General features: G+C 49.0%; 1 protein-coding gene across 1 annotated transcript; it reads right to left on the bottom strand.

The window, feature by feature from the left end:
* Positions 1-764: 764 nt before the first annotated feature.
* On the bottom strand, positions 765-12,690 carry LOC144159331 (uncharacterized). Its single transcript, XM_077690744.1, has 2 exons — positions 11,667-12,690; positions 765-4,646 (listed from the first exon to the last, which is right to left on the bottom strand). Exons 1-2 carry the CDS (start codon positions 11,952-11,954, stop codon positions 3,417-3,419), a joined length of 1,518 nt encoding a protein of 505 aa, XP_077546870.1. The 5' UTR covers positions 11,955-12,690; the 3' UTR covers positions 765-3,416.
* Between the last annotated feature and the right edge of the window lie 183 nt (positions 12,691-12,873).

Genomic DNA, 12,873 nt, shown 5'->3' with positions numbered 1-12,873 from the left:
CAACCTCAACCTCAACACCAGGCTGGTATTCAAACTAGCCGAGAGAGGGCGCCACAGCCCCTCCAGTGAATCACTGCTCCGCACTTGACAGGTTTCACGTTCAGTGCAACGGCTTTGTTTCTTTGTAAATATAACAGCGATATTCTGCTCCCCGGTAGCACACAAAATATAGAACTCTGTGGCCGGAGAACGTTGTGATGGCAGCGGTGCGGCCAATGCGCCGGGCATGCGGAACGGTTGGGCTTCTCGAGCAGACGATGTTCTAAGAATGTTCTTCGTCGACCCGTACTCGTAAGTGTTGTGAATTTCTCCTTTCAATGATTCATCGAGTGTCGTTACGTAAGCACGAATAAAGTGCAAGCTTTCGCCTATGTCAAGTTCTGCCTGTGTCAAGTTCTGCCTGTGTTTCACCTGTGTCAAGTCACCACGAGAATCTTTTCTTTGTGGTTAATTCGGAGATCTTGAGTGGGCGCTGCCGGCTCCAGCACCGGAAGCTTGGAGAATGCTTGTTGTCCTCTCTCTCTCTCTCTCTCTCTCTCTCTCTCTCTCTCTCTCTCTCTCTCACACACACACACACACACACAAACACACATACGTTATTGTGTTTACATGTTGCCGATTCCCGTTTAGAGAATGTACGCTATGAACGAGACAAAAGTCGACAGAGTAAAATTATCCTGCCCAAAAAGTATTATTTCTTTCCTGTGTTATTTTGCGCAAAGTGGCTCAAATTTCGGGAGGGGGTGAAAACAAATGCAACGTACTTTTAATTCACTTCTATTTATTAGGCGAGTAATTTGTGTAACCGTCGCCAGCTTACATAATGTACTGACCTCCAGTTCCTAGACATTCATATATAAAAGTGTCTACAAGATGTTCACTGGTGGTGCTAACCTCACTTCCAGTGGGTCTAGTCCTCTCCACTGTGTGCATTTTTCCGTCCCCCTAGAATCGGAGGGTATATTTTCACTCTGTGAATGATACAATAAAGCGAAAATGAGCACAGGAAATAAATACTACGTGCGGGACAAGAATCATTGTTGATCTCCACCACCGGAAAATCTTAGGAATAGAATTTCTCAGAGCTTTTAGTTTTTTATTCAAAAAATGCAGTGCACATTCTTTGCCTGCACCGCTTCAGGTCGAAAGATTAATATTTCGAAATTTGGCGCCTTTGATTCACTAATGCCAGCACTGTCGCCTTAGGCACCTGAACGATTCTTTGTAGTAACAGAGCAGGCTAGGTACACGACGGAAGTCTATTTTGGGACATTAGTACCATATTTATTGATTTATTTATTTCAAAATAACCCTAAAGGCCCTCCGGCGGAGGGTATTATATAGGCTGTACATCATATAACAATGGTGAAACAATAAATCAAAATTTCATTAAAACAAAACACACGAACAAAAAGGGTAAAGAAATGACAGTGCATCACGTAAAAAAACAGAACACTCGCGAAGAAGACAAAAAAAAGTAGTAGTTCTGGGAGCACTATATCAAAATTCATACAACCTCACACGCACATTTACTAACCCGCGGAAAGAAAGATAAGCAATAAAAAGGAAAAGAAATGTACAAATGCGGCAGTGAAATGGCGTTAGGTCTGTGTGTTTCTGTTGAGAGCATCTGTAAATTTCGAGACATTTGTTTCGATGACAATAGAGAGTTTTAGCTGACCATTTCTGACGGTCCGCTCCGCTCCGATAGCAAGCGGGAGCGCCATTGCGCACGCGTGGCACGCTAGCGCACTACCGGCGATACCGGAGCGGGGCCCCGCTCCACTCTTAGCGGACCGTCGCGGCAGCTTACGCTACCGGGCGGAATTTTAACATGGCTGCCCCCGCAATGCGAGCGCGCTCCGGCGAACTTCGTTTCTTCAGTTGAAACACGACCGACGAAGCCGAGAAAGCACTTCCGAATAGGCAATGGTACCACACACCTCAAAGATCTTTAGAACGGAAGCGAAAAACGTCGACCGAAGCGCGGGGCTGCTCCTATGCAGCGCCGAGAAAGACAGCCTTTGCTTGGCTAGTCCAAAGTTTATCGGCTTGTTTATTATTATTTAGAAAAATTATACCATGTCAGCAACTACATAATACAAAAAAAAGGTTAAATGAGGGCAAGAAACACGTTATCTTGCTTTGTTTGGGTGACCAAATACAAATTCTTATGTTTCCTTTAGGTTGAGGTTTTGGTTTACAAGCGCACGCGAAACGACCAGTCACGAGAATCATTCCCCGTCGAGGGAGATACGGTTATCGCTTAGCTAAAAGCCTTTCGGCTGCTGACGCTCCGGTTGTGCTAAGCGGGACGTCGGGATCATAGCGGAGCGTCAAAAACGCTCAGCTAAAACTCTCTAATGTGTAATGGCAGATTATTCGGTTCGAGGTATGAATGATTCAGCAAATGCGAGGGAACGACACGTGATGCGTTTGACTTTGTGTGGATGATCACGACGTGGGAAGATGGCTGAAGGTTCACGCATGAAATCATTATGAAGAGACGCATGATAGTAAAGTTTGTGAAATAGAGTTAAACGAGATACGCAACGACGGTGGGATAAGGCTTCAAGCTAGGCGCGATTATTTAATGCTGTTACACTGGTGTGACGTGAATAATCCGAATAAATGAAGCATGCAGCACGGTTTTGCAGGGCTTCCAAATCAGTTATTTGTATGCTTGATGAGGATCCCATATGGCAGAAGCGAACTCTATTTTAAAACGTATTAGTGTTGTGTATGCCAGTGTACGTAGGTGTGCAGGAGCTTGTTTGCGGTTACATTTCAGAAAGGCAAGAGAACGGTTTGCAGATGCGAGAATATGGTTAATGTGATCATTCCACCTCAAGTTAGTGATTAGATGAACGCCCAGGTATTTGTAGGAATAAACCTGTTCCACATGATTGTTGTTTAAGATGTAAGATGTTGATGGGCGGGGTGCCTGATTAGTGGAAGACATTAATTTTGTTTTATAGAAAGGTTTAGGAGCATTAGCCGGTGGAACACCATGCGTTTACACCGTTTAGGTCGGATTGAAGAATGTCATGTGACAGTTAGAATGAATATTACGATATATTACGCAGTCGTTTGCAAAAAGCCTGATATTTAACGCCCTCTGGTAGATCATTAATATAAATTAGAAAAAGTAGAGGCCCAAGTACGCTTCCCTGTTGTACACCAGATGTTACAGAGACTAGAGATGAGTTGTGATTGTTAACTGATGTAAACTGCATCCTGTTAGAAAGAAATTCTTTTATCCATTTAATAACAGTAAGGTCAATGTTCAGTTTAGTAAGCTTGTGAATGAGCCGACGATGAGGGACACGGTTAAATGCTTTATGGCATCTATCGTTACTTTAATCAAGGCGGGCTGCAATACGTCGTATTAGGTGACATGCAGTAGCTCACTTTAATTAGGGCCGTGCTGCAGCTGAAACTGCTACCTGTTCCTGGTAGTTTGTATTTGCAGAGTCCCCTTCGAAAGAACTTCCGCATTTGTTAAATTTAAAGGACACCGCCAATGTCACCTTCCCATCTCTAACAAAGCCTTCGTCTTTGAGTACAAGCAAATTTAAATCAAAAGATTGATGGAATCCAAAAAAATCGGCACGAACGTCCCAGTCGCAAGAGCTAGATTTTTCTGTTTCTTTCATCTGGAAATTTTCGTTAGAGTAATCGGGGTGTTTTACACACACGTCTGCCTTGGGCGATGTGGAACAGGAGCCCTGTTTGGTTGTGCCCCACCTCAAGTACAGCGTTAGAAAATCTGAACAGTGACTCCATCCGCAGGCACTCACTTGCAAATAACTGTCGCGACAATACCATCCAGTAAAGAGGGGAACGGTCATCCCAGACTTGGCTATCTGGTCAATGTTTGTAATGCATACAACATAGCCCTCTTTATCTCTTTCACATTTGTCCACTAACGGAGACATGACTCCTCCGGTTTCAATATCATCGGGTACGATGAAGCTGTACTCTACAAATGGTGCTTTTAGCTGCTGATTAGCTCTCGCGTGCAGCAGTTGCAAGTAAGCGTGTGAGTCAGTGGCTATCATTTCCAACTTTCGAAGAATGTGCCACAGTTCCCATCCCCTCGACATCTTGTTATCGTTGGTGGCATCTGCCTTCCCGGTGGTACTCGTCTTCGCCTGAACAAGTGAAATGAGCTGAGCGGACAGCTCGCATTTCCGAGACTGAATTTTCTCTGAAACTGTTATCGTGTGCTCCTGTATGTATCGCCTTAGCCTCTCCTCGCTTTGCATGGAATATTTGGACATTGCCTCGACCTGCGTACAGATGCTCTTTGCCTCCTGCAAAACCTCGTTCATCTTGCTCTGAATCGCAGGCAACAGGTCCTGGAAAGCATTCCTGGTGGGCGCCTTGAAGTCTTCACTGCTGCTTCCGATGTCTTCGGCGTCAAACACCCCACCTTGAGGTGATGTTGGTACTCCTGTCGCAGACGCAGTGCCCTTTTCTCGGCATCCAGCCTTGTAGTGGCTTGGAAGCTCTCGCTGAACGACAGGGCCATTGCAACGCGGACATGTCACACAGTGGAAGGTGCACTCTTGCTCGTAATGTGTCAGGACGGCTTGAAGCGTGCCGACGAAAGTACACCCGTAAGCCTCGTTCCAGCACCAAGCCTGGAACAACAACAACAACAAAATAATTAACGAATCTCCACGAAGGAAATCATGACAAGTGGGCAAAGCACTGGGGATCGTTGTTACCGTAAATCACCACTGTCATTGCCCACTCCCGCGTGTAAATGAGTGACGACGCGTGCGTACAGTATATACAATTCCAATCCAATCCAATTCGACACAATTCAATTTAGTGCAATCCAAAGAAATTGATTTTGATGCAATCGAATACAATCCAATGCTCTTCGCGCATGCGCATGCGCAACACTGTACACGGACGCAAAGCCCCGGACAAAGCGAGGTCCTAAGGTGCTTCGCCCCTAAAAAGAAACGGGATACCAAAGTGTGCATGAGTATATTGACAGGTTCGCACGAGGAAGAGCTTGTGCCCACTTATATGTCATCGCTTCACTGGTTTTTGTTTTTATTAGAAACCACTCAAATAAAAATTTTTTATATAGCTCGTTATGGGGTATGGAGTTCAGAAAATAGACCAGAGACTAAACCGGCAAACCAAAATTTAAATTGTAATGCACAAATATTCAAAACGCCGGAGCCTCACGGGCCCCCCAAAACATTTGTTGATGTCGACAATTCGGCTTAAGCCTGTTTTTTTTTTCTGTATAGCATTGCGACTGCTGCAGCAAAGTTAGAGTTCGTTCGCGTTTATCGTTAACTGACATAAATTTAGTTCATCCAATGGGACCTTATAACTCTGCTCTCTCAACATATACAGGCACTCGTATTCTTAAATCTAAATAGTCGATGAAGCCTATTTGTAGGTACGGTAGTTCGTGAACATTCTTTGCAGACTTCCAACCATCACCAACCGAGTAACGCCCAGCATCTCCACGAAAAATGTGTAGTTGGCGACGTTCACACATTCCGTCGTTATAATAGTGCGAATGGAGATAATTATCGCCTAAAAAAAAGTAGAAGCGGCGTACGAACGTTTCCACATTAGTACATAATTCTTGAAGTTTCTGCACATATTTTCCGTCATGCCTGACTGCAAAAAAAATTTTCGAGTACGAATATGCATGATTAGAACAGTACGATGCACTCTCTGACAACAAAGTACGACAGATTTTAGAACTTTCTAAGAACGTAAAGGCGAATGCTTAGTTGGACCTTCTGTTGATCGGATGTCGCACTACTGAGTTGCTCTCGTCGGGACGCTGCCTCAGCACCATCTATCCCCTTCCTCCCGACGGCGGTTACGACGAGCGGCATATCAAACTGTTCTAGGCTCTTCCGTGGTCTCCACCGTCTGCGACTAGTGTCTGGTGCGTCGTCACTCATAGTGATGTCGAATGGAGTTCTAAGCCCACGTGGCGACGTATACTAGTGGCGTACAGAGCGCTCAACTGGCACTCGCTATTGTAGCGTAAGCTACACTGGCCGAGGTTGAGCCGTTTCGCGTGGACCTTGAAGGACCGTCCTGCGCAAGCGCAAGGAGCATTGGATTGGATTGGTATGAATTGGATGGGACTTGGATTGCATCGGATTTGAATCCAATCCAATTGGAGTTCGGGTGTGTAGAGAATTGGGTCTGCACATTCGCCAGTGTGCGCATTCCAGAGGAGTTACGTCATAGCCGCGACAGACGCACTGGCGCCGGCGCGTGCCCAGCTGTGCGCCTCCGTTGCGCAGTAGCCAAGTCTGACGCTGCGCTGGAGCCGCTTGACAGCCGTTTCGCATGGCTCCTGGAGAGCCGTGCTGCGCATGCGCGAGGAGCAGTGACTGGACTGGATTGGATTGGACTGGTTTGGATTGGAAATCTGTTTAGCAGCAGTAAGCTTGATAATCAGCTAATCATAGACAACCAGGAAATCTAAGAATAACCAACCGGAGCTTAGCTCACGCCACGTATATTCTGGCGTACCCTCCTCCGGAGGCCACTATTTCTTTCTTGCGGCGCGCGCCGCGGCGGTCGCTCCAATTTTCGATTTTCGCAATATTGATTTTAGTGTGCAGCACTTTGGCGGTCGTTACAGTGGTTTGGGGGCGGCTCCGGCAAAGGCGTTGTAACCGAGCGAGCGAAGACAGAGAGAAAACTTTGCAGGAAAGAATGGCGAAAGTGTCAGGGGGAGGGCAGTATGCTTAGCCCACACTAGACGCTCGTCAGTGGCGACGCCTGGCGAAAGTGATAAGGGGAGGCTGTGAAACATGCTCCTAGCTGTGTGGCTCATCCGAACCATGTGACATTTGCGCCGGAGATTCAAACACGATTTGCAACAACATGCTCGGCGGCGGCGACGCGCTGAGAGATAACGGCAGGGTAGCGCGCGCCGCCGTGCGTTCGCTGATTACGCGATCGCGGACTGAGACGTAGCAGCTATGCGCCGTGACCACGGAGGAAGAATAAGATAGGAGGGAAAACGAAGCTTCCAAGGGCGGCCAGATAATGTCACAAGTGCTCGTCAGACGTTAAGCTAACGGCATCTGCCGCGGGTGAAGAAACTGTGAGGCCACCGTGATCGGCATTACACTGCACAGCCACGGAATGAACTGCGGCGGCTATCAGTTCGTCCATCAGGTGCCGCTACCCTCTGGTTCACCCTCGCAGCTGCGAAGCTTGACAGTGCGCCTTGGTTTTAGATGCGACTGCATCTCATTCACTCGCTTGTCCCTGCATCCGGCGTCGGCGTTGTTGTCGGCGTCCGCCCCTCCCCCATTAACGTCGCCGCGTGAGCTGCGCTCTCTGCCGCTCACCCCCTCTCCTCTCCGATAGCGAACACTCTCTCGTGAGGGGCACTGGATTGGATTCGAATGGAATGGCTTGGCTTGGCTTGGCTTGGATTTGATTGGATTAAAGTGGATTGTGTTGGATTGTGTTGCGTCATAGCCGCGGCAGACGCACTGGCGCGGGCGCGTCCCCTCACCGTTATGCGCGCTATAAAACGCGGTGCCTGCGCCGCTTCGCTCCATCGTTCCAGCGCCGATCCTGCGCTGTCCAACGCTGCAACGTGAACCCCCTATGCGTCGCATCTACACAGGGGTTCCCTCGAGGGGAGGTGGGAGATTTTGGTTCATTCTGACATTATCTGGTCGCTCGCCCGCGCTTGCCACATGGGCCATTTCGCCTCCTATATATTCTTGCTCCGTGGCCGTGACCCAGAAGACTGCAATTCGGGCTGCGCACAAATTTCGCATTAGGGAGTATCGTAATTTTTTTGTACCTTCTTCGCAGCGTTCTATGAATAATATAAGATTCTCGCCTTCAAACAATTATTGTGGGTAAAAGCTCCGTACTCGTGGAACGAAAAAAGTGTCGAACTTCAGTGTATTCCTTGCTATTTTAGAGCGCCTGTCCGATTTGCGCTCAATACTCTAGGGTTCATTCACCTCCAGTTAAAAGGCCGGCCTCTTTTTTTAGGAGCAGTCCTTGCGGTTATGAGCGCTTCCGCGCGGCCGGCGATGTTCCACTAAAGCGACGGTGGGGTCATACAAGGTGCGCGGGTTCAGATATGCGGCAGTACCTAATATTAAAATGTTGATCGCACACTTTTAAAGCGAAGATTGTTTTGGCTGACTCGTTTCTCCCTAGGCGTTGCTGTTGGCGTCGTACGTTAAAACGCCCTCCTCACCTCCCCCTCTCCCGCAGCTGGTGGCCGGAAATCCCCCTCTCCCGCAAGTGGTGCGCCGGGTCACGTCATACTCCCAGCCAATCACAGGCACTCCCGCCCTCCAGAGAAAAGGAAGGAAGGTTAGCTCGCTTCGTTCAAGGCCAACTGCGCGATGGGTAGGCCACTCTTGGTTTGTTCCGCAAAAGAGCAGGCAGCCCAGAAAGAATGACTACGGAATCTGGCCTGTGAGCGTACGCGTGCTCGGCGAGCTAGTCCTGAGTTCCCGCAATTCCGGCGAAACGACAAGGGCAGGGCCGCTGAATGGGGTTTGGTAAACAGGGGTTGGGCATTTGGTTTGGCAGAGAATAATTTACGGTTTAACAGGATTGAACAATCTTCGCGCACCCCTGTTCCCGGTAGTGAGGGTTTGTTTTTTGTGTAAATAGTAACCTACGGACACTCATAGCAAGCTGATATATAATTACAAACCCTACGGCCATAGCAATATCCGTTGATTGTCCTTAGTTCCCATTAGTTAGGTCACAGGGAAGTTGTAAACGTTACAGAATTAACGTCCGCTGTCAATAAATGCATCCGCGGGAGGAACATGGCTAGAGAAAACGGCTGCAGCTCTTGCTTTATCGAAACTACCTGGCAACTAAGAATGTGACAATTGATTTGATTGATTGTGGGGTTTAACGCGCCGACGCTACGCAGGCGATGAGGCGCGCCGTAGTGGAGGGCTCCGGATTAATTTTGACCACCTGGGGATCTTTATCGTGCGCCGAAATATCGTACACACGGGCGTTTTTGCTTTTCGCCTCCATCAGAAAAGCGGCCGCCGTTGCCGGGAATCGAACCCGCGACCACGTGCTCAGCAGCGCAACGCCTTAGCCACTGAGCCACCGCGGCGGGTAAGAATGTGACAATTAGCCGCGAAGTCGATTCTATCATTACGGTGAGTTTGGCCCACTTTTCAGGATTTGGTAGCTAGTTCCCCGTGAAGTTGTAAATATTCTAGAATGTCTGTCTTCTGCCGATTCATGGACTTATTCGGGAGGGGAGTGGACAGCCCTGCTATCCATCCACGTTCCAATAGTGGAATAGCTGCTTTATTTTCCTATTGAGCAGTGCAATGGACCTTTTTCCAGTAGCGTAGCCCTCTCGCGGCGGCCGCCCGAACCACACTTGGGGGATTATAGGAGAACACCCCCCCCCCCCCCCCCCCTTTTTTTCCGCCTGCCCTACGCCGCTGAGGAAGCCGTCGCAGGCGCCACGCGTGGCTTCTGTGGCAGAGAAATTTTTCGATGGCAGCCGTAACGCCTAGCTGTCGGCCGCTTTCAAGGCTCAGAAAACGGAGCAATTTATCTGGCTCGGCGTTCGCAACCTGCTCATCCAATATGGCGTAGTTTTGTTTGCATTTTGCCCCCCAAAATGGCGGAACAGTCGCTGGGAGCGAGAGTAGCCCTTTAATTTGTCGACAGCAGTATCGCCCCCCCCCCTTCACCCCCCCCCCCCCCGAAACAAATAGCAGCAGAAGAGCAGTGGATTAGACTAGTCAGTGAAGCGCATATCCGAAAAGAAAGCATCCCTGAAAAGACAAAACAGCAGAAAAAGCGCAAAGTGTTAGCACTCGGCCAATGGAATAATGTGGGACCTTCCTACCGTTATACATGTGTTGTCTTCCTTAGAGTCGTTTTTTTATCCGAGACGAAATACCGAGTGCCTGCAAGTCGGGGATAAAGACTTGCAAAAGGAGAAAGTGCGTGCCATACGCTAACAGCCTTCTCTGCTTTATCTGTTACCATTATTTGGATTCATTAACAATCGCGAAGTTGACCGCTATACGCAATCTGAAAAACTGACCATTATAACAGGCATTACGGTGCTGGCTGCATTCGCCATGATGAGAAGTTTCGATATGTTAAAGGTTGGACAACAGACGGGTTGTCTAGAGCAAAATCTACCCTTTGATGGTTCGCCTATTTGATGGCTCAGTGAAGCAGAAAAGGACGAATTACTCGTGTGGGAACTCGGCGCAGAATAATTTAAGACCATGAGATGGGCCCGTGCAAACAAAGTTGTCAAATAATAATTGCGCGTTTGATTCCCCGAAGGTACCCCTGTGCTACGAGGCACACCGTATATTGAAGGACAGTTGAGTAATTAAGACCACCTGGGGATCTTTACGTGCGCTGAAACCTCCACACATGGAAGTTTTCGTTTTTCATTCACATCACAAAAACCGGCCGCAGGGTGGGGGGACCGAACCCGCATCCTTGTAGTCAGTAGCCCACGGCTCACACACCGAGCAGGCATTTACACTTTCCAGTTGTACTACCTTTTAAATGCATAGCATTTTAGTAACTCACAATGTCACGCGGCGTTGGCGTGCCTTGTCGTAGTCCGCAGCCAGGCCACTACACTATAAAAGAAATAACAGTTTCCGGCGCCCGGTTTCGAACCCATGACGCCGCGGGCGGAACGCAAGGTGCCCGGCGCACTACCGACTGAGCCACGAAACCGACACAGATTTCGATGCACCGAACGCGCGTTATATTTAGAGAAACGCATGAAATGGAACGAGGATGCACGTTTTGGGTGTTAGCCTTCGCGTCTGCGTAGTGCAGGAGTCTCGCGGCCCCATTGTCATTGCACTGTCGAAGCGAGGGAAAGGCAAAGTCGATGTTTCATTTCGCCTGCAGGCTGCCGAGAATGCGACATTTCGTTTGCTCAGCCATCCACTCTTTTCGCGCTTGCGAAAAGAGTGGATGGCTGTAACATTTGTAACATTGGTGCGCATACTTTTCCTCATGTTGCGACGACGAAGAGAGCATTGATAGTGCTGTGACTGATCCGAAGGGGAAAGTGCCTGAGAAGCTACGAAATTGATAGTGTGAAAGAGAAAAGCGCCGACAGGCGTTGACCACGTGTTATCACCAGCCTATGGTCAAACCGTTTTGTCGTGTACCGGTACCCGTTATTTATTTTTTCGGTTCAGTTCGGATCGGGTTCAGCGGGCTCAAAAAATAACGCTTTGGGTTCGGGTTCAGTTCTGACAAAAATACCGGTTCGGCACCGGTTTTCGGTACGGTTCGGTTCCAGTTAGACACCCTGCCACGGAATTCATACAGACGATAATTTGGTGCTTCTGGACGTCGTTATGTGTGAAAATGTTTAAATATAATACCGTACTTCAATATTTGTTGCAGGCACATATTCCTGTTTTTATTCTAGCTGTGTGTCAGCAAAACTAAAAATGTTGTATTCACATTATTCTGTATATACGGAACGTTTCAGCAGGGTACTTTCGAAATTTCAGGTCCCTAGGTCACGCCCTTTCCGCTGGGCGTTTCCGAATCAGGCAGTCAGTCGGGCAATTCTCGTCATAGATATAGATATTCGGTGCCATAGTCTGAACGTATAAAACAGATATAAAGGCAGCTCTCACCTTCAATCTATCAGCAGTAGCAGGCGGCAACTGGACCTTGGCACAGTCGCCTCCAGCGAATGACTCCTCGTCGAAAGGGCACACGATGGTCGCGTCAGTCAAACTGTACTTCCAGCACGACTCGCACAGAACGTGAAGACAGGGCAGTAAATATGTCGACCGCGGAACCACGTGGCACAGTCCGCACGTGAGCTGAGGAGGCACTGGCGCAGCGAACTTCGTGACTCGCCAGTTCACTCCCCTGGCAAGACCGCTTACTCGATGCAAGGAAACACCTTGGTCAGGCATAGTACCAGTATTCGCTTGCTTCGCATCTGAGGAGGCGACTCGGTTGCGAAGTGTGCTCTTCGGAAGCGCTCCGTCGGCGTGGTGATAGGAGACGATAGAACAGGACGTTGTAACACCGCAGGCGATAACAGCTTGGATGACCTTGGTAAGTGCTTGCGTCAGGTGATAAGCATGCCCGACGCCCAATGCGAAAGTGTGCTTCGCCTGCGGAACGACTGACCACGATTGTACGCCGGAATGCAGGCTGTGTGGGAGACCACACGATACCGGAGACAAAACGTGCAAGAACAAGTACAAGACTTCTTACGGAGGAAACAATAGGAGTGCAAGGTGGCGGAGGAGCAGCTGCATCTGCGGGCATAGCCCGGATCGGGTGACATTCCGTCGCAGCTGGGGATAGGCCACCGCAGCTGGCTGGCGCTCGTCGCGCACCCTATCGAAGCGCAGGAACAGCGAGAGCAGTCACGAGACAAGGTGAGCTGGGCCAACATCCCCAAGAATAAAACCAAGAAGATCCAGGGCAACTGCAACAAGAACAAGGAAGACGAGGCAACGAGAGCCATGGGGGAAGCCAACGAAGCGCTCGGGCGCGAGAACGCCGGGCTCAAAGCAGCTCAAAGCTGCTTGGAGCAGCTACGAAGCAGCTCTTGGACAGGAAGTTACGCAGGTCACGTGAAGAAGCAGCTCAAAGCAGAGTTGCTCAAAGCTGCTCTCCGCCGCGGCAGCGCACTGCGGAGGAGCAGTCGATTTGTCGTCTGCTCGCAGAGTTACCTGATATAGGAGTTCTGAAACTCCCCATAGGCCCCATGCATCAAAAAGTGGCCCTATACGATTGGTCCACTGCTTTGGATCCTGTTTTACAGTGGCGCCATCTTTTGGCGAAAAAATAAACTATACAACTGGCGGAGCCGCTCGACGA

This window comes from Haemaphysalis longicornis, unplaced genomic scaffold (genome assembly GCF_048455015.1).
Source record: "Haemaphysalis longicornis isolate Haplotype H1 unplaced genomic scaffold, Haemaphysalis longicornis Haplotype H1 scaffold_10, whole genome shotgun sequence".
Taxonomy (NCBI): domain Eukaryota; kingdom Metazoa; phylum Arthropoda; class Arachnida; order Ixodida; family Ixodidae; genus Haemaphysalis; species Haemaphysalis longicornis.
This window is presented reverse-complemented; position numbering and strand designations above follow the sequence as displayed.

Coding starts and splice junctions, on each gene's coding strand:
- LOC144159331 (XM_077690744.1), bottom strand. CDS start 11,954: ATGCCTGACCAAGGTGTTTCCTTGCATCGAGTAAGCGGTCTTGCCAGG. Junction 4,647..11,666: donor CTACTGCTGATAGATTGAAG/GTGAGAGCTGCC, acceptor TTGTTGTTCCAG/GCTTGGTGCTGGAACGAGGC.